The 26,245-nt window shown below is 40.6% G+C and overlaps 3 protein-coding genes and 1 non-coding gene across 4 annotated transcripts; 2 read left to right on the top strand and 2 right to left on the bottom strand.

The window, feature by feature from the left end:
* The first annotated feature begins 819 nt into the window (after window positions 1-819).
* LOC133840141 (uncharacterized) lies at window positions 820-2,337 on the top strand. The gene has a single exon (XM_062271804.1). It carries the CDS (start codon window positions 820-822, stop codon window positions 2,335-2,337), a length of 1,518 nt encoding a protein of 505 aa, XP_062127788.1.
* Window positions 2,338-17,110: 14,773 nt separating this feature from the next.
* On the bottom strand, window positions 17,111-18,909 carry LOC133842854 (E3 ubiquitin-protein ligase ariadne-1). The gene is given in 3 exon segments (XM_062276130.1): window positions 17,111-17,841; window positions 17,843-17,953; window positions 17,955-18,909. Coding segments are annotated over 3 exon segments (1,536 nt in total). The 5' UTR covers window positions 18,831-18,909; the 3' UTR covers window positions 17,111-17,292.
* Window positions 18,910-19,637: 728 nt separating this feature from the next.
* Window positions 19,638-20,386, bottom strand: LOC133840140 (uncharacterized). The gene is made up of 2 exons (XM_062271802.1): window positions 20,266-20,386; window positions 19,638-20,192 (listed from the first exon to the last, which is right to left on the bottom strand). Exons 1-2 carry the CDS (start codon window positions 20,284-20,286, stop codon window positions 19,638-19,640), a joined length of 576 nt encoding a protein of 191 aa, XP_062127786.1. The 5' UTR covers window positions 20,287-20,386.
* Window positions 20,387-20,755: 369 nt separating this feature from the next.
* Trnam-cau (transfer RNA methionine (anticodon CAU)) lies at window positions 20,756-20,828 on the top strand. Its single transcript has one exon. It is a non-coding gene; the product is annotated as a tRNA-Met (tRNA).
* Window positions 20,829-26,245: the final 5,417 nt, after the last annotated feature.

The following is a 26,245-nucleotide window of genomic DNA, read 5'->3' as shown; positions in this document are numbered from 1 at the left end:
CCTACTTACAACGCACCTTTGAGTGTGGAATTTATCATAAGATGCTGAGCAATTCATGGATGGATTCAATAGAAAGTGGCATATGCCAATTGCTGAGAAATGAAAGCATGGAGTATCAACCTTATGATTTGCAATTCTTTTTATTGGCTTTTGCACTCTGGGTTATTGGCTTGACTTTGGCGAGTTTGTGTTTTCTGCTAGAATTGCTAATAACAAAAATCTAAGTTAAACACACAATGAACAACGGTTATATTTTTATGTATTATTCAACAAACAACATTTATGTCATTTTCGTGCTAGTAAATAAAAATATTATAACCAAAAGTTATGGAAATGGAATGAAGAAGTTTTTTTAGTAAATTTATTCTGTAAATTGTTTTTCCACAAAATTTTTCCAGTCCGTGTAGTTGCTGTAAATCCAAGTTGTCGGTTACAATTTACTTCTTTGAATGAAGTCAATGCCTTTTATTTTTAAACAGCATTTCCTTGATTTCATGCGATTTAATTGAAAAGAGAAACCACAAGTCACTTGTAATTAAATGTTAATATACTATTTAGTTTCAGGGTGGCACTCAAATTAGAGTTTCATGGTTCTCAGTCTTTGCCATGAAGTCGTTGCTTGAGGTGCTAATACTTTTCCTGTTGAGTAGTCTATGCACAGGCTATTCAAAGCCGATGTCTGGAGTAACACAATCATTGATTCAACTTAACACAGCATTAAACACAAGTCTTAACATTTTTCTTAACTTCAAGGATGTGGTGAATGAAAAATTGGATTTTAAACTACTTAAAACTTCATCAATTCAACTTGAGCTTTCAATGAAGTCGTTTAACAATTTTCGTATAATCGGGAACTTGACTCGGAACACTGTGATTATTGTGAATATAAAGGACCCACCACTCGATGCTGGAGTATCTCATTTTTTACCTCGTCTTTTAAAAGATTTAAATGAACTTCACATAGTTTTCATAACGGAACTTGATCCCTCCACCTGGCAGAGAGGGCTCTTCATTTACTGCTTTGAAGAAGGCTTTGTCAACGCCTTAATTATTTATAATCAGAATGGAACTACAACTCTTCATAGCTACAATCCATATCCGGAAATTCAAGAGCTGAAAGTATCTCACATCGAAGAGTTCGTTAACCGGCAGCAACTACTCCGAAATTTTCATCATTTCCAAATACGAACAGTATCCCTTAGAGTTGAACCACGTATGCTCTACTATACCAATCGGAAAGGACAACACATGCATGCTGGCTATATGCATGCCGTTATGTTGGAGTTCATCAAACGTTACAATGGCACATTGAACATCTTGAGATTTAAAGACCATTTGAGTATTGGGCACATTGCTGAGGAGATGCTTGCAACCAAGAAAATTGACTTCATTTGTCATCCAAAGGAGCCCAAGTGGAATATTTCGGGCACTGTTCCACTCTATATCCTTAAGGACTACATTCTAGTGCCTCATGCTCAACCCATTGCCAGCTATTGGTACTTTGCCCAGCCATTCACCAGAAAAACGTGGCTGGCTGTAATCGCTATTGTGGCTTATGGAATAATAATGTTCTACGTCAGCTCAGGATTTGAGAGATCGGAATTTGGAGTTCACCTGCTAAGCAGTTGGTGTCACCTGTTATTCCTTCCTCAACCACGAGTTTTTATCATTAATTGGCAACAGTCTGTAATACATTTCATTCTGATTCTGGGTGGATTCGTGCTAACAAACATGTATATATCGGTGTTGAAAAGTATGCTTACATCGGGACTATTCGAACCTCAAGCCAACACTCTGGAAGACTTAATACATGCTCCATATCGCTTGATTACGGATAAATACTATGCTGTATATTTCAAGAACGCAACTTCAGTGCCTGATGAGGTTATAGACAACGCCTTTGTGGTTCCCACTGATGAGCTCGACTTCAATCGTGCTAATCTGAACACAAGTTTCATGTACATTGTTTATGAAGACCGCATGGATGGACTTTTGTATCAGCAACACTTGTTGAAAGCACCTCGCTTCAAGAGAATGCCAGAGAGTATTATGGACGGACTAATGTCGATTCCAGTGGCTTCATCTTTGCCCTATCTCAACATGTTGAATATCTATTTGAGTCGCATCTTTGAGTATGGTATATTCCATAAAATGAAGAATGATGCCTATATGAGTGCAATTGATAGTGGTTTATACAAACTGATGAGAAATGAGGATGACGGATTGATATCATATGATTTGAATTTCTATTTTTTTCCCATTGTGTTGTGGGGCATTGGATTAACATGCGCTGGATTGAGTTTCTTGCTGGAGTTGCTCAGGTGGCGCATGGCCTAATAATGTCTATAATAAATATATTGAAAATAAATCAAATATTCAAATAAATATGTGACGTCCTTAACTGGCTCTCAAATTTAGCTTTGCTTTCTACATATTGGTACTCAAACTCTATTTTCAATATGCCAATAGCTTGGCTTATGATAGTTTGACGCAATACTTCATAATGGTGGCCTGTCATGTGGTAAAGAATTGCAGTTGGAACAGTTGTTTGGCGCAGCATCGGCTCGTTTCTGCTTTCACATGATAGACTCCGTTTAAGTGCCTCCTTCGTTGGCGCCACCCACGGCGCGTTGTCTGCTAAAGTCCATCCATTATGTTTACGAATATATATGAGATGCACTTCTCAAGCAATTTGACAGATGCTGTTTATAACAAACTGCTTAACACCTTTGAAGACTCGGAGAGCATAATTGACAGACCACAAGCTGAGATTGCGCTGATCTCACATCTTGTGCATCAACTTGCAGCCACGATGGAAACGTGTCTTGTGCTTATTCCCAAACAGCTGTTTGATATATGCACAGAAAGAAAAAAACGTGCTTAAATCACGAATACAATTTAGAATCAAGATTCTTTTTATGTCAAAATTAAACCAAGATGGTTTATTCTTAAATGAAGATTGAAAATCTACAACAAATCTGGATTGCCCAATCTTTAAATTCAAGATTATAATCTTGAGTTTGTAGAATAGAAAAAATCTTAAAATTTAACCAAGAAGGCAAAATTTTAAATCAAGATTTTTTTAATCTAAATTTTTTTCTATACATTAATTTGCTCTCAATATTACAATTCTTCAAAATGGTATCAAGGACAGCATTAACTCTGCGTACTAATAAAGTTGCTGTGTAGTCCTATGCTCAAAAATCTAACGCAGATCCGCTATAATCAGCCCTTTTTTGCGGGCTCAGTCAAAATCTTCAATTTCTATGAAAAGCGACGCTATGGTTGCGGCCTCCTGAGCCTGTCCTAGAAAAAAAGTAGGGGAACTCTAACGATATGAAATACTATTACTTGCTGGCTGCTGCGTGATAAGAAAAGAGATTAGAGAAGAGAGGGAGAATTTGATATTGATGCAATATGCTTTAATTCTTTATTTTAATTCATTTATTACATTATTTATTTTTTTTATTATTGAAAACCTTGTGTTTGCAAAACGAAATTAATCAATGCAACAGGTTTGCTACTTTGGTATTTGCAATTAAATCCAAGCTCATTCGTAGTCCTCCCATTGCCCTCTTAATCTGGAATTTGGCCTAGCGAAACTGCGGCCAACAATTGCAAATGCCTCATTTGCATGGCCGCCGGGCGCACTTGTCGTCTTGGCTCAGAGTGAACGAGAGAGAGGGAGAGAGGTAGAAGGCTGGCGATCAGCCAACTGCCAACTGGCAATTGCCTATTGCCTATTGCCTATTGCCAAATTGCCAAGCGTCTGAAGGTGTCTTCCATTATTGGCAAACATTAATTATTTGCTCGCGCGCTGTTTTCCACTGTGGCACACTCAAATGCTGTTGTTGTTGCTGTTGTTATTGTTGTTTTTGTGAAAGGCTCGGGCAAGTAGTTCAAATGTTTATTTTTTGGTGTATCTTTGATTGCAGACTGGCTGCACAGATAGACCACAAAATTTGCGCAATGAATGTGCCCAGGCTCGGTCAGGCTCGAGCGCAACTCAAACTCAAGCTCAACTCTCGTCTCTCTTCGAGCCTTTTGACTATTTATTTTTTGGCCAAAATTGCACATTTTCCCATGCTGCCGTTGTCGTTGCAGTCGGCTGTTGCAGTTGTTGTTGCTATTGCTGTTGTCGTTACGGCGTCGCGTCTAATCAAGGAGCGGAGTCGTTGGCTGCAGCTGCCTCTGCCACAGCAACAGCCTCAGCAACAGCCACAGCAACAACCACAGCCATAGTTTTTCGGCCTCCATCCTCTGCTGTCTGTCCGCTGGCAGTGTGTGTTAGCCTGGCCAGGCCGTGCCGGGGCCGCCCGCTGCCATTTAGACCCCGAGGCAGCCAAAACGATGAATATTGATTTAATTGAAAGTCATTGAGCCGCACGTACCGCACATAGATCGAGCGGCCCAAAGACGCTATACGAATATACATAAGTCTCAAAGTCTCATAGACACATGCGCATTTTTCCCATTTGGCGTGGCTCCAAACTCCAAAGGCGACGCTTCAACTGCAACTCCAACGCCAATCGTTGCCCTCCCACATGCCACCAACATCATCGCAGCAAACACAACGCCCCAACAGTTGTTGTTGTTGTTGTTGTTGGTGTTGATGTTGTGTTTGTTATTGTTGTTGCTGTTGGCACATTGACACAGTTTCTATGCAGCGGCAGATGTGCCTCATTCCCTCCTGCTGCCCTGACAACCCCGCACAGCAACGCCCCATGTCCCATGTCCCATGGCCCATGCCTCATGCCCCGCTCCGCCTCTCTTGTTATTGCCACCACGTTGGAATTTTGTCGACTTGTTTTTCTTTTAGTTTGGCGACGCTGTTGCCAAATGTCAAGAGGTTAATACGTGAATTAACAGCAAATTTCTTTGACTTGTGTATGCTTGCATGCCACTCGCCTCTCCCCCTCCTCATTTTGCCTCATGTTGCGGCTGCTGCTGCTCATCGTGCAGCTGCTGGCGCTTTCATTGGAATGCGGGCGTTGCTCACTTCATCATGTTGTTGTTTTTGTATCTTTTCGTTTTTCTTTTTAGGAGAGAAGCTGGAAATGCATTAGAGGCAGACGGTACCGTAACCAGCATGTGGCCTATGAAAGATGTTTAGAGAGGGATTTGCCTACATATTTTTAAAGATATTACATTAACATTTCTGATGCTTTTACTAAGTCCAAATAGCAGCCGCTAATAAATCAAATGGAATTTCACTTAATCGAATAGTTGGCATTGCTAACAAGCTACAAATAAAACTCAAAGGTTTCGTTATATCAAATAATTAATGGATTCCAATTAAAAAACTGAAGAGTATTTCTACATTTAATTAAGTTGCTTAATTTATTGCTCTAGGGGAATTTCCCCCGTCTGTTATACATTAGCACAGAAATCGACTTTATCCATGTCCTGGCTTTTAGGCAAGACAACAACCCCTTATCCTTGCTTATGCAAGATGCAGCTCTGAAGCGCCAGATGGCGCCACAAACTGTGCCGCGCAAATTCAAAACTAAAACTATAAATGTCAATTTTCAATTACGAATTCTATGCCGCACGCTTGATCGCCGCATAGTGGGTCGCTAGGCATATATCTAACCCACATAGATGACCAAAGTGCGATTAAACAATTACAAAAACACACACACACACACACACACAGAGCGAAAATAGAGTCGTAGGTCTATGCAAATTTTTTCTACTGCTGCCCAGCTCGAGTTCTCTTGTGCCGGCAAGTGCATAATTTTTATTAAATATTTTTCTGTAGTTGTTGTAGTTTATTTATGTGGCGCTTGGTCCAGCAACCAACTGTGGCAGACAGACAAACAGACGGACAGACAGACAGACAAACAGAGAGACAGACCGACCACGCCAAATGTGACAATCTTGAGGAGATCAAAAAGCGCAAAGCCTACGGAGCAACAGCGGCTACCCACTGGCTGCCCAGTTGGGGAACTGAAACTGAAACTGGAACTGGCACTAAGTACGACAACGAGTACTTGTAATACTGGTACTGTCTGGGGGCTGGCTGTGACTGTGAGTCTGTCTCTGGGTCTCTGTTTGTCTGGCGATAGCGCAAAAATTCAATTCAATTCATTAACAGCGCACAGCAAGCGATTAAATCGCACCACATCTATATTTATATTGCACATACATATATTTACATATATTATTACAATTTTTTTCATTTTTATTTTCATTTTGTTCTCTCAATAATTATTTGTAGTTTTGCGGTTAATGGAGCAGCAAAGTTTCGTATACGCCACATGGGCCGGCTTCGGCCAGCATATAATCTGCTGACAATTTATTGGCGTTTTCATGTAAATTATGTTATTTCAATAAAAATGCATTTTTCTTTTATTGCCACACTTTAGACTTTATCTTTATCTTGTGTGTGAAAAGTGGTTCAATCGCGATAACTTCATCTCGGCTACAAAAACTGCAACTGCCACCGCAAATGCCACGGCAACAATAAAAGCTGCGCTCTTTGATAGATTTTTGCATTTTAATTGAAACTTAATGGAATACTTTTCTTATCACGATTTGCGAATTTATGAAATGTTAATTACAAATCACATTATTTAGATTTGTGCAAGTGCAGCTCGGTAATTTGAGTTGTTTTTCTGTTTCTCATATTTTTTTGAAAGTTGTCAAACTTTTTGAGTTATTGCCAGCCGATATTGTGCACTAATTGAACAGTTTCGTTTATGGGGATATTCGATCTATTCAACTGGCAGGTGCTCGCACTTGACTGCCAGGCATTACTTGGCTGAAATGTTGATTGCAATTACGATCACAGCTCAGATATTGCTGCTTAGCTTGTGAGTTATATCGCAAATAAAGCTGTACTCAAAGATTCGTGTCAAGCCTATGGATTGGCCACTTAGATAAGGCTTAATATAATCGGCTGAGATTGACACAAACTAAGTGCAGTTTACATGTTAAACAAAGAGGAAAATACAAAAGTTACTAGAATAAACTGATTTCCTAATGCATTTCCAAATTTACGATATTTATTTTAAATTGAAACGCTTTCAACTTGTGCTCCATTAAATGCAACAATTTTTATGACACAATCGAGGAAAATTTCCATCAGCACGATCGCTATAAACTTAATTCTATTGCTCGTATAAATGCCATCTGCTATTCTGAAAAAACTACTCCACTTGACTAAATTAAATATCATAATTTCATTTTACAACATTTTAATGCACTTGCCTCAAATGAGAACATTTTATGGTTATATTTTTGTATAGTTTCTGTGTTTTTTTTTGTTCCATTCTATTTTATTAATGTGCCGCCTTCTGCGAAACAGCTGTGCCACATGCTGCACTTTGAATTGTTGCATGTTTCTCCACATGTTGTTGTCGTTTTTCTAGTTGTTGTTATTGTTGTTGTTGCTATGTCGCACTGCTTTGACGCCATTGTTGCAGCGACAGACAAAATGAATTTTCATATTTTCTTATTGCAAAAAAAGATGTTGTAATGCCGCCAGGCTGCGAGACGGAGACTTCATTTAATATACTACGCCCCCCTGAGGGCGGGAGAGGAAAGTGAAGGAGTAGGGGGAGATTACAGTGGGACAGTCGCAATTGCAGACCATGGCTAAAAGCAACGTCGTCGCATCCTTTTGGTCTGCATAAAAATCCTTTTTGTGTCTGCGGCGCGTCGCTTCTCGTTTTGGGCGTTAATATTAAAATGCATGTAAAAATGCAAACGTGGCAAGTGGGAGTTGCAAGTGCTTCAGGGAAAGAGGCGCAGCTAGAGAACGAGAACGAGAACAGGAATGGGAATGGGAATGAGAATGTGAATGTGAAGGAGGAGTGCGGTTGGAGAAGGAGTCAAAGTAGTTGCATATGGGAGCTTGCTTGGTTGGTTTGCTCGCGATGTTCGCTATAAGAAATTATGATACGTTTAATTACCAAGCAGGCGACTGACGTGCAGCACGTGACTTGCAGGCAGCAAGTAAATCCCAGCTCTCCTCCCCCTCCTCTGTTGGCCATGCTGCATTTCAGCTCGTTCATTAACAGCTGTCAGCTTTTGGCAGCACTTGCCTCACTCTCTCTTTCTCTTTCTCTCACTCGCTCGTGGTTCGTGGCATTCCCGACGCGCGTTTTACAATTTGCACCTTTTTAATTAACGTGATTGCAGCGGCACTCACACTCACACACACATACACTCACAGAGAGACACTCAAAGTGTTGAATGTTGATCTATGCATTACGTGCTGAATGCATCTCTCGACATTCTCCACGTGGCAACGCAACGCAAGGTAAGGCTTGGGTTTAGTTACCTGCCTCGCATGGAGTCGTCTCCATGTCTCAAGTGTGCACTTGCAACAGCCTCGCCTCACATCGCATCCCACCAAAATCCCACCTGAATCTACCGCAACTGGATTGGGGATTTTTGCCAGCTGCTAGCGCGTAGAATTGAAAGCCAGAGGAAGCTGGAGGCGTTTTGCCTTTGTCTTTTGCATAAAGCGAAAGTCGTCGCGGGTTTTTGGCGCTTTGGCGCGTCATCTTCCAGCTCAATGATGTCACACAATGTCACGTGCTGATTTGACAGCTGCTTCAGCAGGCAACCTCACCAAAGTACAGGAGCAGGAGCAGGAGGCAAAGCCAGCACTGCGTCGTCCTGTGTACTCAACATTTACGCACTTCAGCGCGTTTCGTGCACAAAGCCCACAGAATGAAATGTAGTTAGAGGACTGAGAAGGGGGCAGCGAGAAGGGGCATCTTGAAATGTCAACAGAGACTGACACAGCTTTAAACTTCTCCAATATGTATTTATCAAAATTCTAGAGTTTATTATGCGAGACACGAATGCACGATGCTTAATTCGTGATATGTGAATTATGAATAATAGAATAAGCTCAAAATTACATATGAAACTGTTTTAGATGATCGCAAAAGGTGAATCGTCTTAATGCTCAAGGCTTCATGTTTTCAAAAACTTTTATTATGCCTGAAGGCTGAATTATAAATGTTCTGACAGAAATGGAAAATATCACACAAAGAGTGCTTTGATTGAAGTGTCTTAAAATGTATTACAAGTGAATAAATGTATTAAAAGTGAATAAAATAGAGCAAGAAACTGAAGCCAAAACAAATGTGAAGCTCATCTGTCTTTTAAATTATATATATTTTGGTAATATTGTCATAAGAAAATAGTAATCGAAACATCGTAATAGTATTTTGATTATGAACTGAATTCAATAGATAAAAATCAGTTATAAAAAGTAATTCATTTTGAATAAAATTAAAAGTGTGGTATTAATTTTGAAATATACTATATTAATATACGGCATAAATACTAAAAATATACCAAACGCTCTGTTAGGTATGTTGTACTGCAGTACTGCATTCAAAATATACCACAATGTGGAAAACTTAACTTGTACAATTTTTATCTGATCGTAGCCAGCTGAAGTCAAAACAATTATGAAGCTTAACTACTTTTAACATAAATTATTTTGTTAATACTGTCATCTAAAAATAGTTATCGAAATTCGGTAGTAATAAGTATTTTGATTGCACTGTATTCCGTAGATAAAAAATCAGTTCTTAAAAGTAATGAGCAGAATATTAATTTTATATACTAAAGTCCGCTGAAATAAGCATTGTTGTTTAACGCATTAAGTAAAATATAAGGACATTCTTACTACAATATTTGAGCATTGTTAAAGTACAACAACTTTTGTAATCTATTGTGGAAACTTTTAACACCGCGGGTCAAACGCTGTTGTATCTCCTTGGCAAATGCTGAAAAGCCGCGTCAATTTATTATTTATTCAATCTTAATTGACTGTCACTAGCTCAACGCCCGCAGTGTGAACTGAGTTGAGCTGAGCTGAGCTGAGTTGAGAGCTTAGGCCATATCGCCTGAGTTGTGGCAACTCTTAAGCGATATTCGTGCTTGAACCCTTGCGTGAACCCTTTCACACCTGAACGAAAAAGCCCAGAGAAATAAAAGTCGATCGACAGTTTTGTGTACAGTCGACAGTCCTGCTCTTGTCTCTGCAAGTGTGTTGTCTTTGTCTTATGTTTTTTTTTTAGTTTAGGTTTTTGGGGTTGCAGTCAAAACAATTTATAATTTCAACGCCTTGAGATAACAAATAGCCCCGACGGAGTGCACGATTCGACAATTAATCATCGCGTCGCATTTTGCTTGCCTCGTGTTACTTTTTCGGGCATAATTACGGCAAATGCATTTTCAGGCAGCAGTTGAGGCCGCCTTCGAGTGCCACAAGACAGTTAAAAAATGACGACTAACAAAGCCCCAAAACTAAAATGAAATGACAAAGCTAGCTAGCAAGCTGGCAAGCTGGCAAACTAGCAAACTGGTAACAAATGCAACCCAAAACATGCTCGAGATGATCGATTAGCAATCCAAATGCAGTCCGAGCCATGAGCAGCGAGTCATGCAAAACAATTGCGGCCACAAATATTGGGACAGCCAAAATATTGGCCATGCCTTTTGCATTTGCCATAATTTGGCAATTGAATTGATTTCTGTGTACATTTTTTTCTCATTTCAGCTGTCTAACTTGGCTGGCTGTCTAACTGTCTCTCTCTCTCTCTCTCTCTGGCCAAGCCCTAGAGCAAAATTTGGTTACGCTCACGTTTGTGCAGGAAATCGAAATCGTTAGCCTAAACTTTATGCTCATGCAAAAGGGTTTGGCTGTGTGATATTTCATGTTTGCCGCCGCCAACGCCATCGACATCGACAATATCGCTGCCGTCGCTGTTGCTGCTGCTGCTGTCCCTGATTGATTGAGCGTCGGCGTCGGCGTCGACGGCGACGGCGACGGCGACGATGGCGGCGCCTGCAGCGACCCCTTGGACGGCACGTACACCCAGCCCCTCCTCCTCCTCCATCTCGCTGTGTCTCCCACACATGAGGCAAGACGCTGCGGTTCAAAGGTGCCACCGTTTTCTCCCATTATAAATGATCATTTGATATGCCGCCATCGTAGATATCGATACGATTTATGACCAAGAAGTTGCCGTTTCTGTATTGTTTAATGTGCATTTCCAAATTGTTGACGAATTGTGTTTTGTTCGTTCGCCCTCCGCTTAAAGCACATTGTGTGTGTTTGTCGCTTGTCGCTTGTCGCATTGTTCGTCCCCATATTTTCCATGTTCCATGTTCCATGTGCAATTTTTGCATACTTCAGCAAACGCGTCATATTTTCGAGTGGTTTCGCTAACATGCAAAGGACACTTGAGAGCCCAGGCACACAAGTGGATCCTTAAAGAGCATTTCTTCTGCTGCTGCTGCTTCTGGCCAAGGGCTTGAGTGTAGCTACATTTTGAATGGGCACAGACCCAGTATATCTCTGCGGAGGGAGATGAGAAGAAGCTGTGACGATGACGATGGTGATGAGGCTGAGAAGATGATGATGAGGCTGGCTGTATGCATGATTGTGTTATATAATGTGCTGGCAACATATACACACACACACACACACATTCGTATGCATATCTGATGATGGCTGCTGCTTCAGCAAATGTGGCAAGGTAAAAGAGAGAAATCAATCAATGCTTGGAAATCAGTTTTGCCTTACACTTGCTGCACACAACAAAATTGTTGTTACTGCTGCTGTTCTGCTCTGTTTGCAACTCAGCTGAAAGCAAAACATTTAAACAAGTAAAATACATTAGATTGGTCATTAAACATGCAGCAACAACTGCACAATCAATATGACACAGAACGAGCGAATGCTTGCCATTTCCGCTTCCTGTTTGCACACACACACACACTCGCACACACATTGACAACTGCATATCCTGCAAATAATGCGCATATCATTTACGGTGTCAATCAGGAGCAGGACCGCAGTCAGTTGGCCACAAAAATCAACAGCAACAGCAACAACGAACACTTCAAACAGCGTTGAACTGCGCTTCGCAATATCCTGTGTGTGTGTGCAGCATCCTTGATATCCTACTGCTTTCTGGCTGGGCGTCACTCGGCCATAAAATGTATTGCGGTCATTTTAATATAAAATAATTAATTTCAACGTAAATATTTATAGCAGCAAGAATATGCCGCATAATTGATTTGTTGCCCAGCAATCACGCAGCACGGGAGGAGAAGGAGAGAGGAAAGAGTTCGAGTTGTGGACAGCGCTCATCATGATTGGCATTCACGATTCAATCATTACAATGAAATAAGCATAATGAAATACAATATAAATACATTAAATGCCGGGCAAACAGTTCGCATTGCGTTTGCCATTCAAACATTGAAACCAAATCCCGATATTTCATCTCATTTCATAACATACTTATTTTTCATATAAATATGTATGTATGTATATAAAAAGGGGTGAATGAATTGGGTCTGCGCCATTTTGCAATTAAAAGCTTTACACTTTGCAATCAATATATGAAATAATTAAATAAAATGATGCTTAATTAAATTGTCACGACCTTTTGCACAAAAACAAAAACGCACACACTACACAGATACAGATACAGATGCAGATACAAAATACGACGAAAAATTGTCGCCGTGCTGATGATGCAAATGATAAGCTGGCAATAGTGTGGAAAAGAGACAGGAAAGTGCCAGAGAGCGAGATAGAGACTCTAACAATACGAGGAACTGAGGAATGCTCTTAATTTGTGCGATGAGCTCGCATTGCGAATAAAGTTGTTACTCACACAGCAATGGGCATTATGCTTATGGCAGGCACTTTGAAAGGCTTGAAACTAATTTATATACCCGCTACCCATAGCGTAGAAGGGTATTATAACTTTCTGTATAAGGGTATGTATGTATGTAACAGGCAGAAGGAGGCATCTTCAATGGGAGGCAACTTTATATAGTATATATATTCCTAATCAGCTGAGACGATAAAGCCATGTCCGTATGAACACCTAGATCTCAGAGACTATAGCGGATAGAGATATACAGTTTTATTTTTAACTATCTGGTATATTTTTCACTCTATAGTATATTTTGAATGAACTGTATGAACATACCAAAAATATACCAATCGTTCTATTTTTAGTATTTTTGATTGACATTTAATGTAGTATATTTTAAAAGTAATTCTGCACCGTTTTGCGTTTATTCAAAATAAGTAACAGGTATCTAACATTCGAGCACACTCTTACTTGCTTAACAAATATATTTATTGTAAATACTTGATATTTCATACGCTGAGCTAGTAGCAAATGATTAATATGATTAGTATTATAATCGAAACAAATAAGTATAAATACACATTTACTTATTTGCTGCAAATTAATATAAAAAAAGTTTTCAACAAAAGTGTCCATAAAATCATCATTTATTAAATTCTTCAGAAATTTAATAAATAAATAAAAGATTAAAAATAAGCATTCAAATAATGAGTAATAAAAAGCATACAATAATAAATATATTTAAATTAATCAGTTACCTTCAGTCAATTATTATTTATTGTTGGCGTAATTAAAAACTAGAAATATATATTTAGTTATTTGCTGCATATGAATAATATTAAAACTTTGACAACGTGTTGCACTAATCCAAAAAAAAAAGGTTATTTATTTAAGGCAATTAATTACATGATGCCTAACAAGTCTTTAATTTATTTATGCAAGCGTACAATGATCAACTGTCATGTTTAATTTCTGCTCGTCACATATGTATTTTGTGATGTCATTGGGTTGCTATTAAGTTAGAGTATTTCTGATTCTATTTCGTCATCAGTTGATCTCTTCATGTTTTTGTTTGTTTCCAAATTGAGTTTCTTTGCGCGCACATCACAAAAATGTGACAGCTAGTTAATGTGCCCCTTCATCTCGACCCCGCATAGCATACCAACCTCTTTCCTCACTCAGAGAGCTGCCTTGCCTTCAATTAAATTCAATTGGGTTTTGTGCCGCTTAAAACGCCTGCGCGCGTGCTTCAATTTAGTTAGAGTTTTGAGGGAGAAGCAAAAGGAGAGGAGAATAGAAGGGGAAAGAGGCACAGCAAAGTAGAAGCAGCATAAGATCAGCAGCCATCTCAAAAGTCAGCTAACAAAATGCACTTTGCAGCTGCTGTGGCTGCTGTTGTTGGCGAGCGATAGGCAAATGAGTTTGCGCATTAGAAGAAGCACGATGGGGCATAAGACAGGGGCAAGGGAAGGGGCAGGGGCAGGGGCAGGGAGGGAAGAACACCGCTGTGCGCCGCCTGTCAGCGTATCAACGCAATTTGTGCACTCGCCAATAGACGGCGGCAAATTATGGCCAGCGATGCTCGGCGACTGCGCAAAGTGCCTCATAAATTCACGTCGCTGATGAAGTGATAGTGAGCCGCATCCACAAGCTCCGAGTTGGACCTGCACTCGATCCGCATCCACATCCACATCCACATCCAGCTTCTTTTCCAGTGGCAGTGGCAGCCTCAGCTCGTGTCTGCAGATTGTTTATGGCAGCGGCGAAATTTGCTCAATGGCTCAACTAATGTGCCAAAGATACGCTGAGTGCTCTGGCAATTAGAAAGTACCTACAAATTGACAAGCCCAACGATAACCGCAAATTAGTGCGCTGCGAATTTATCGGCAATATTAATTATTAAATTCCCGCTGCCTTGGCAAAGAGTGTGACACAGTTTTTGGCTTAAATCACTTACGCTGTCTTCCCAACTGACCTTCGCCTTCGCCTTCTTGCGTGAACAAATTCAAGGACAATGCCATGTAATTGAAAGCGCACGAGTCGGAATCATAAAGCAAATTTAACAACATCAAGTGTCTGACAACGACAGCGATAAAGTGCAGAGAACAAGAAGTAGCTGGTAAAAATATGCCATCATAAAAATAGCTAAAGCCAGGCCAAGAAAATCCGCCCAAGAGAAGACAAGACGCTGTTGGCTGGTAAGCACAAAAACAAACTGTAGATAAAAATTTCAATAAGCTGCCCCAAGTGCGCCATCCACGAATCGAATGCGAGTGAGAGTGGGAGTGGGGGACAGGACAGGCAGGACACGAACTGTGACCGCTAAGCTGCCAAGAGAAAAAAAACAGGAGCAGCAAACTGTGGTTAAGAGTGAGGCCAATAAATAAAATTAATAGGAACTCAGTCGAACAGCTTGACCAGCCTCATCTACAGGGACCTGAAGCATTGAATCAGGAAAGCAAGGAAGACCAGGCAGGAAGAGGGCTTTGGCCAGGATTTCTTTTTTATTATTTTGTTGACTTGTTGAATCAGCCACCAGCGACCAAGCTGGCAAACTGTTGAGCAGCACTTGAACACAGTCGAGACTAAAGTTACTTAAAGCTGAGTTCAAGTGTGACACAAGAGACTAAGACAGAGCTTACATTTTAAAGAGGTAGATTTAATAATTTAAATATTAAAATGTAACCATTAATTTTGTCAGTTTTAATTGCAGTTATCTTTTTCTTAATTTACGTCTTTATCAGTAAATTGCAATTGTATTTTGGGACTTTAATTGTTTTCATTAAAATTTAGTATCTTTTCTATATTTAATATGTAATTTATTGTAAATTTTAAAGTGGAATTTACTAATTGAAATATTAAAATGTTGCCAACAATTTCGTCAGTTTTAATTGTAGTTATCTTTGACTTAATTTCAGTAAATTGCATTTGTATTTTAAGACTGTAATTGTTGTCATTAAAATTTATGTCTTTTCTGTACATTTCAATAAGTAATGTATTCTTTTATTATCACATGTTGCAATTAATCAAGTTTTCCCTTCCTTTCTTAATAATTTGCATTGGCAATTGCAAGTTCACATTTCATATTCCTCATTTCAGAATTTAATCTGTAGTTTCATTGCATCATTCACTTCTCTCTTAAAGCGATTTTTGGCTTACAGTTAAGATTTGTATAATTTTATTGTCATTCCCATTTGTAAATGTACATCATTTATTTATTAATGTCTTAGCGCTTTTCTCGAATTGGCAATTTAAATTTTAAATTTTTATTATCATTTTCATAACCCCATTCCTGCAATCAGTACTTTTCTTGCATATTTTAATGATTTGCAAATTTCTTAAATTCCGATGCATTTCATTGCTGTAATACTCAAAATTTGATATCAATTAGACATTCTCCGCTGAGCTCCTTGCTGGGGCGTTCCCACAGTCGACAACTACATGGGTTGGGGCAATAGCTGGCTGCAGTTTCAGTTGCATCTGCCACGTTGCTGACCTCGCATTGAACTGCCATAAGAAATCACTCTGCAAGTGCCGCAAATGGCCAACAATTCGCTAGTTGCACTGTGCTGGGAGGGGGAAGAAGGAAAGGATGAGGTGCAACGCCCACTTTCAACACTTGCCACAACAATGCCGCGCAAATATTTGCGCGACCCAAAAGCAAAAATCGAAAAGCCAATAACCAGACATGGCAGGAGATCAATGAGCGACTGTCTCTCTGTCTATCTGCCTGGCAGCCTCAATTTGAAATCCAATAAAATTTAATTGGAAACTTCATCACGGGTGCGAAAATTCACACTTGGCCAGGCCAGGCCAAGCCATGGTGTGAGATCTGGCCAGGTGAAGCGAAGCCAAGCCAAGCCAAGCTAGGCTGGAGCAGGGAGCAGTCACGGGCACGACTTGGCTGCCGTTTGCCGTAAATCTCGTGCACCTGGCGGCGACTGGCAACTTCAACTTCAACTGCCAACTGGCAACTCGAAGTCGGACTTCGAGTCGAGCTTTCGACTCAGTGCAGCGCAGCGCAGCGCATCGCGATAAGGAAATATTTTTCATATGAAAACGCTGCGCAGTCGCCGCTGAATGTTCCGTTTGGTTCCGTTATTGGCCATGGCTCTATGGCTTATTTATGCTTTTCCTTTAGCCATGCCATATCTTGTGGCATTGTCGACATTAATCGCTTTGTTGCGCCAAAAAGTATAACATGAAATTGGATTGATATATGTTATAATTACAAAAGCAACACAGCAACAGCCACAGCCACACAATGTATACAAATAATGATGGCTAGTTGATAGCCCGTCTCTTGCTGTCCCTCTCTAAAGTGTTGGCCAAAAGTCATTAAGATAGCCAAGAAGCGAAAGGCTGAAAGACTGAGACAGCTTGCAAATAAATCACTTTGATTGGAGATGAGTCATTAAATGCATAATTGAACCTTGATAATTGCGAAAATAAAACACATCGTATAACTGTAGAATTTAGATGTCTCTTGGCCAATTAGCCCAAGAAGCCAAAGTCGAAAAGCTTGTGCGTTTTTTAATAACTTTAACCGAACTGCAATAGAAATATAAAGTCTTCTGATAAATTACGATGTGGCTTTGAGGTGTCGTTGGTATCGATTAAATCGAGATAAGAGCTGTGTTAAGTATTATTCAATAAATTCCCACCAATCCTTCTCGTAACCTTCGCGCACATGAACGAGCAAAACCATGCGACGCTTGCGGCAATAATGCGACAGATCGAGAACCTTTTGCTTTACCTCGTACAGATTGTGCACGGTTATCTCGCGCTCCAGGAACTCGGAGATCTTCTCGGTGGCCACCTCCATGTCCCGCTGATTGTCCTCGAAGATGATCTTCTGATTGTTCTTGTGCAGATAGAATGCAAACACATAGCTGTACATGAGCGTGGCACGGCATTCGCAGAGCACATCGACCGCCTCCTTGAGGAATTGCACCTCAATCCAGTTCATGTTCTCCTGCATCTCAGCCATCTTGGCCTCCACCATGGAGTACAGATCCTTCTCCATGCCCATGCTCAGCATGTGGTTCGTGTACCGATTGTAATAGTGCAGATAGCGGGCCATCGAGGACCGATACAGATCCTGAGCCTGTCGCGCCTGTTTGCCCTCCTCCTCCTCGAAGCGATTGCAGCTGTACCAGGAGGAGCCATGTGGCTCCCAGGAGCCGAGACACACCCCAGCAGAAGTCGTAGCGACACGAGGGATTCTTGCAGACCATGTGATTGCAGCCGCCGTCCTTCTCGATGGTCACATTGCACTTGGGGCACTCCTTGGTATGATGGGCAATCCCAATTGGATGTCTCCGAGTCCTCGTCGTTCATCTTCAGCCATTGCTTCAGCCAGGTGCAGCTGACAGGTTCGTGCCAATTCTCGCCACAGCCAAAGCAGAACTCGTGGCCACATCTACAGCGCACAGCTCGCGGCTCACAGTAGACGGCCTTGATGGCGTACGTGCAACTTGGCGCCGGACACCAGCGCATCAGTGAGTTGCATTCAACGAAAGTGTTGGTGAGCAGCTGCTGATAGCGTGCCACAACCTCTGGATCATCGGCGAGCTTAACGAACGACACCTCGTCGACGAGAATGTCACACTCGACGGCCGGGCAACTGATGCTGTGGCCCAATCCCTCGCTTACCGTCTTGTTGGCCAAATACTGTTTCCAGCAGGCGCCGCAGAAGGTGTGTCCACAGGGCAGCCCCTTGAGCTCATCGCAGTTGCAGTAGCAGATGCCGCAGACCTGTTCGTGGGCGCCACTCGGACTGGGCGCAGCCTTGAGGCTAAGGGTTGAGGGCGTGGCAAAGGGATTCACGACATGGGCGCGACGAAAGAACTCCTGGGGACTGATCTCGAAATACTTCTCGAAGAGCGTCTCCTTGTCCCAGCGGTAGTGATTGAGTATGATGCGTGTGACTTGCGGTGATATCTGCAGCACGCTGTTGACCTCGTCGATAATGTTGCGCTGAAGTTGCTCAATCTCATCGGATGTTAGCACCGTGTAAACGAACTCGTCGATCTCAGCGTTGCGCCTGGGACGCTCGGGCGAATCGATTTCGGTGCATGTGTCCTCATCGCTCTCCACGCACGTCATCAAATGGGATGGACTGTTTACTGAACGCTGCGAATCGCCGTGATCTTCATCCGAGTATTTGTCGTCAGAGTTCATATTCGAATTAAACGAACGAAATTATGAGAAAACCTCATAAGGCAATTTCTCAGACTACTTTGATGTGGGGTTCGCTTTTAAAAACAAACATTAAGAACTTCGTAGAATATTAAAGTATCAAATAAAATCTTTCTTCTAAAATCTGAGCGTGACAAAGCTTATTGTAATAATAATGATGTGCTAAACAACTTCTTGGATGTCATTTCGATAATATGATACCGATTACGATATTCTATTATATCAACGTTGATCCCAAGATGATCATCGACGTGAAAGACTTCGCTGATCACACTGAGAATGGCAATTCTGATAAAAACACAAGAAATAACACTTTTTATTAAGACAAAGAAGTTTAATAAAAATTATAATATTATTTAGAAATTCTAGCACATATTTGTATTAAAGTAGCTATCTTTTTAAATTAGTATTCAATTCATATTCCACTTTTTTTTATTATTATTGGAGCATAAAATTGAATTTGGAAGTTATTTCGATACGATCAATGTTATCGATATTATGATTATCAACGATGATCCCTAGATGATCATCGACGTGAATAACTTCGCTGAACAGACGGAGAATTACAATTCTGATAAGAACACGAGCAACAACACTTTTTATTAAGAGAAAGAAGTTGAATAAAAATTATAATATTTAGAAATTCTAGCACATATTCTTATTAGAGTAGCTATCTTTTTAAAATTAGTATTCAAATCATATTGCAATATTTATACCCGTTACCCATAGGGTAGAAGGGTATTATAACTTTGTGCCGGCAGGAAATATATAAAGTATATATATTCTTGATCAGCCGAGACGATCTAGCCCTGTCCGTCTGTCAGTATGAAACACCTTCATTGCATTCTTCTTTGCCTTCTTTGTTTCCTTCGGTGTATTCTTTTTTGCCTTTTCCATTGCTTCCTTCCTTGCCTTCTCCTTTGCTTTATTTTTTGGCTCCTCCCTTGCTTCCTTCGTTGCCTCCTCCTTTGCTTCTTTCCTTGCTTCTACTCCTTTTCCTTCTAGCTCTGCTTCTCCCCCCTTAAGATTTTTCTCTTCCTGAAGCTCTCCTTCTTTCTTGTCCACATCTGTCTGAGCATTCACATCCTTCGGCTTCGGATTGGCGGCCTCAAACCTTTCCTTCTTGACTTTCTTCGCAAAGTTACAGCACATATATGTGGGTAGAAGGCACTTGCTGCAACGATTGCTTCCCGAAGGAATCTCCGACTCAAAGTTTTCTTCAGGAGTGTCAACGGCATGTCCCTTCTTGTACGTTACCAGGAGTCTAGCCTCAACTTCTTGGCCATAGCGGGAGACATATGGTTGGCCCTTTATACACCTTTCGATAAATAAGGTTTTCGGCTTCTATTCGAGAATAATATGAACGGATTTGAACACACATTTAATTCACAGTCACCATAAAAGTTCATTAACTTACCGGGGGAGATTCTTTAGGCATTTTTGCAGAATTAAAAATGAAAAAACATGCGCACTTAAAAAGCTGCTTCACACTCGACGACAATGCTAGCAATGACTAGCGGCTTATTAAATATTTGACAAGTGGAACCTGGTTAAAGAGATGTCAGCAAATGTCAAGCGTTTGTGTCAAAAAATATCGCTGTAGACACAACTATCGATTAACTAAAATGAAAAGAATGTCAGAGTATGCAGCTGGTAATCGATTTGAACTGTCAAAAATATGTGTATATGAGTGACTGATAATTTTATAGTCATATATAATAAATGCATAATGATAATGAAAATATCGCTGTAGACACAACTATCGATTAAGAAAGTATTCGCTAGAAGAAGAATGAATCTATTAATGAAAACATTGACAGATAATGCAACTGGTAATCGACTTGGATTTCATCTAAGAATCGAACTATGATTGATTGATTGATTATTTTGTTGCCCATCGACACAAGGCCTCGGTGGCGCAGTAGGCAGCGCGTAAGTCTCATAATCTTAAGGTCGTGAGTTCGAGCCTCACCCGGGGCAGGTAATTTTTTTGCTTTTTATACCCGCTACCCATAGGGTATTATAACTTTGTGCCGGCGAGAAATGTATGTAACAGGTAGAAGGAGGCATCTCCGACCCTATAAAGTATATAAATTCTTGATCAGCGTCAACAGCCGAGACGATATAGCCATGTCCGTCTGTCCGTCCGTCCGTATGAAACACTGGATCTCAGAGACTATAAGAGATAGAGCTATAATTTTTTTCGACAGCATTTGTTATGTTTGCACGCAGATCAAGTTTGTTTCAAATTTTTACACGCCCACTTCCGCCCCGCAAATAAAAAAAATCGAATAACAAGCCTAAATTTAAAGCTAGAGTTGCGAATTTTGGTATATACAATAGTTACTGTAGTAGTTATGATTCCTGAAAATTTGGTTGCGATCAGATAAAAATTGAATGGTGTACTATATCGATATACCAAACATACCATTTGGTATATTTTTAGTATTTTCGGTATATATTTTGAAAATGATACCGCAATATTTTGCCTTTATTAAAAATGGGTAGCAGGTATCTCACAGTCGAGCACACTCGACTGTAACTTTCTTACTAGTTTTTTATTAGTATTGGAGCATAAAATTTAATATTTTAATGTTCAATTACTTTTTACGGAAACATATTTAGAATTTGTAATCAATTTATTTGGAAAGTATATATTATTAGATTATTGCTGATTATTAACAAAGTTTATTGTTTTTGCAGGTGTTCTGGAATTCATAGAAGCTTGTGCTTCAGCTTTGCAACCGCAGTTGAAATGAATTGCAATATTCATGGAGTTTTTTGCATTTGAAGTTCGGTATTCTTTTTCCACACTTTCCGCACATCAAAATGCATTGGATTTGGTCTTTCACTCCGCTCTCAGGACACCAAAAAAAAAAAAGATGAAAAATGCGGAAAAAAAGAACGAAACGAAATACAGCGCCTAAAAGCTTTTGGTGTGTTTCATAGCCACATAACCCCTTCATTTTTAGAGCAGAGCCAGAGATGGGAGCAGAGCGGTGGAGAGGAGAGGGGAACAGAACAAAGCAATGTCTCAAGTGGCAAGGGTAAGGCACAAAAATTGCGATAACAACAACCACAGTAGAATTGCGATATAAAAGTACAGTACACCAACCAACACACACACACACACACACACACACACATTTACACACAACAAATGCTGCACAACGAGGCGAATGAGTATGCGAAATGAAAGTGAACGAGCGCACAAGGATAATGGCGAATGGTGGTGTGGGTAATGAGTGTGCATAATGCATATGCAGCAGTTGAAGAAGAAGCAGCAGCAGCAGCCTTTCCCATTGAACGTGGATTCAATCTGCCGTGTGCTGCATATGCATATAGAAATACAAATACAAATACAAATACAAATACAAATACGAGTGGAAGTACATACAAATACATATGTATTTATGTGCACTCGTATTGCGCTGCCTTTTAAAACAAAAGCTGGCAGCTAACCCGCCAAAACCAGCAGCAATAGCAGCAGCAAAAAGCATTACAAATATAAAAAAAAAAATGCAAAGTCGCCAAAAAGCAGCAGCAGCAACCGAGGCAGCAACAGCAGCAGCGGTGGCAGCCACAAATCCCTTTCATCAGCACAGCATCTGAGACTGAGACTGAAACGCAGGCTGAGAACCCTTTCCAGCTGCTCTTCGAGTCTCAGCCAAATTACAAGAAATCCTTTCGTGCGCGTGAATGCTTTGCTAAAAATACAAAAAAAAAGTAAAATGTGAAGGAAAAAACGAGGCAAAAAAATGAAACGAAAAGCAAGCCAAAAGCCGGGCAAAGAAATACGGAAAAGGAAATAATTTGACCATTTGCAGCAAATGCACAAAAACAGCCGGCAAATGACAACAAAAGCCAGTCAGCCACATTGCCACAGGGACATTAAGGGGATACCCAACCAAGGGGCAGCAAGTAGGAAGACAGAGGGCGGGAGGAGGAGAACGTGTCATGTCATGTGTGGGCGGTTTTTGGGTCGCTTGAGCATTACAAGAATTTCTACGCTGCCGATGCAAATGAGGACGCGCCACTTGTTGGCCACGACTTTTTATCATTGACAATCTGGTTCAGAGAGGGAGAGGGAGAGACAGGAGACAGTGCGGAGCGAGAGGGAGAGGGAGAGAGAAAGAGAGACTTTGGCCACGTCCGGCATTTGCTGATGGTCAGCAACGATGGCCAAGTTCATGGCCCTGACGTGACCACGCCAAAGCTAAAGCCTGAGCCAAGCCATGCGATGCCAAGCCTGCAATGCTGCCTCCATAATGATGATCATGATGATGATGATGATGATGCCACTTAGCTGATAGGCCAACTCAACGAACGTCGTCGCATTTTTCTGCGCCTACTTTGGCACACAACTATTTGCGGTAAATTTTCTTGAGAAATTTTTATTTTATTTTTCTGCTGCTGCTGCTGCTGGTTTGGGTTGAGTTGTGTTTCTCTTGCTGAGTCTACAGCAGAGGCCAATAGTTTAAGCACACTCACTCAGACAGCAAGTGAGTCACACATTCATTTGGAAGGATGTTCGCTTTGAATACATCATGTAAATTAGCTAGCTAATTGCAAGACCTTCCACACAATACTCAGCAGAGAACTGAACGGATGTGTGCTGATCGTGGCGATAAATGTGCCGCATCGTATTATAATTACTGTCCATTGTGTGTGTAGTCTGTTTTTCAAAATGCTATACAAAAATTAGCTAGAAATCATCGAGCATGAAGCGCCACACACAACACACAACAACAGACAACTCACCATAACACAACTGTAAGAAAATCAACGCTTGGAACTAATTTGATTTTGATGCGACGCTTAAAAATGATATAGAAATAAGTATGACTTAGTTTTTGAGGCAGCGAGTTGAGTGATTACATTAACGGTTCCTATAGACAACGAAATTTATGTGTATGTGCTTCCTCTTTCATTCCACTCCGTTCCATCCCGTTGTCGACCTTGAGTTACGGTTTTAGCGGTTTTCAGGTTCCACTGTGGAGCAGTAGCAGTAGCTTTTGGCTTAGGCGCCGCTTCATATAATTAAAAAATTAATTTTAGATTTTAGCATTGTGTCAGAGATTTATTACGTCTCTTTTCGGTTCATTTTTTCCCCTTTTTTTTTGGTGTGTGTTAAGTTTTTTAGTCTAGACTTAAATTGCAATTAAATGTGATGTGATCATTTATCAAGCGTCCGAGAAATGGGTGGAACTTGTTGTTGAAATATTATTCAATCTGGACTTGAAGATTTGATCAAGAAAGTGGTGGCGAATTTTGGGTTAGATGGCAGATTCATATATTAGATATATCTTTAGATAATTAAGATTGTCGCATCGGAGTAGATTTCTTGCTAAAGATTGTGACAGATGGAAGATACGCTAATGACTTTGCAGATTAGAAAGATCATCTAATTGGAGAAGAAGCATACTATTAATTTAATTAATTAATGTGAATAATTTAGTTGTTATCTCTCGAGATATCTACAAAGTTTGAAAGCAATCAATTTTTATTAAAGCTCTTTTTTAAATATACGTAAAGAGATAATTTTGCATAGACTTATGAAAAGAAACAGCACATTTCCACATTCTTTTTAAGAAGCAGGCATTTTTCATTATTATCCATAGATGCAGATATGTCATGAATTCACTTATTCCTGGCGTATCCCTTTCAAATTCTTTTGAGCATTTTCGATTGTCATCCCATTTGTGACTTTATTTGGCTGCTTTTTGAAGTCGAAGTCAAACCTTTGTCAAATTTGCTTTGATACTCGTGCATTGCCATTGCCATTGCCATTGCTGGTGCTACCCCTAAGGCAATGAGACAGAGAAGGCTCAATCTCCACCCCCGCACCACCGCAGGACTTCCAATCAAATGCCAACAACAACAGCGCAAATAAAATGCTGCCGAAAAAAAAACGGAGAAAAAGAAAATGAGGAGGAAAAATCAATGCGACAAACATACAAAAACTTTTTGGTGTGAAGAAAAGTGAAAGTGCCCCTTACACACATATGAGAGAAAGCAACCCCCAAAGCAGGGAGAAAAAAAGTGATACACACATCCCCCCTACACACACACACACACATGCAAGTGTATGTCGTCTATCTCCCTCACTCTCAGCGCTAAACATGCGCTTATCATATGTGTTGTCAGCGCGGCTTTTTGCCTTTGATATTTAAGCATTTCCGCCATCTTGAAGATGGAATGGATGGAGGGTGGGTGCAAGGGTTGTGTTGTGGTGATTAGGAAAGTGCGTTAAGAGGCGAAAACTACGCCACTTCAAAAGGAAAACACACACAGTTTTTCATACGAAATGGCAAATCGGTTTTGGCCCGGCTCAGTTAGTTTTGGCCAAGAGACTTCAAAGGCGGCGACGGCGGGTTTTGCATTTCGTCAATATTCTCGCGCTTTTGCGGCTTCACCGGGACATTGACTTGGGCGTCAGTTGGACGCTCTCCACTTGCCACTAACCACTTACTACTTGCCGCTTGCCGCTCGCCGCTTGCCACATGCCACATGGAATTACATGATGTATTTCAGTTGCTACTTCGCAAGCAGTGAAAGTTCTTTGGGCAGTGGAATTTTTTTCGTCGTAGTATTTCGCGTGCTTAGTTGACATTTAGTCGGCTTGACATGTTCACACTCGCAGCGAAGGGCGGCTACCTTTTTATGTGCCCTATAATTATGGAAAATACCTTATTAAAGAGGGTATTATTTTTATTATTGTTTTCTTTCTTCTCTCTCCCGTTCAGTTTTGCGTTTCTCTCTTGTTTTGGCTAATTCACTCGAAAGGTGCGTCAGTCGAGTTCATTAACTGTCCAGCTGAACTAAGATAGGGTATTATTAAGTAGATCTCTCTCAGATCCCATATTGACTGCATGATGTGGCTGTGGCATGTGGCAGCTCTTGAGTTGAACAATACGCCACTGATTATAGGGAATTTATTTGTCGTTTATTCTCAGCTTATTTTGTTAATTCCTTCTTGACGGTCTTTAATTGTTTGTCGTTTTGTGTTGTCGTTTCATTTGGCTTTTTTCTCTTTCTCATTCTATTTTCTTTTCTTTTATTTTGTTTGGACTGCGGCACGTCTCAGCTGCCTCTTCCACTGTGCCGTGCTGTGCTGTGTTGTGTGTGTGTTTCTAATGCATGTCACGTGACAAAATTGTATAATTTCCAAACGGGCAGCGGGCCGCACGTCGCCCATTGTGACATTTCCGGTTAATTTGGCGCCAGCTCAGCCAGAGGGAGACTTTGGGATTGGGATTGCAGTCGGGAATGTAGATGTAGATGGCGATGGACTTGGAGTTGAAGTTGAAGTTGGAGTTGGGGCTGCGGTGACTGTTACAATGACTCTCAGGCTACCTCAGTTGCCTGATGTGGCTGCCACACACATTTTTTGACAC

The sequence above is a fragment of the Drosophila sulfurigaster genome, chromosome 3 (genome assembly GCF_023558435.1).
Source record: "Drosophila sulfurigaster albostrigata strain 15112-1811.04 chromosome 3, ASM2355843v2, whole genome shotgun sequence".
NCBI classification, from domain to species: domain Eukaryota; kingdom Metazoa; phylum Arthropoda; class Insecta; order Diptera; family Drosophilidae; genus Drosophila; species Drosophila sulfurigaster.
The sequence above is the reverse complement of the archived record's forward strand: the minus strand, read 5'-3'. Positions and strand labels throughout refer to the sequence as shown.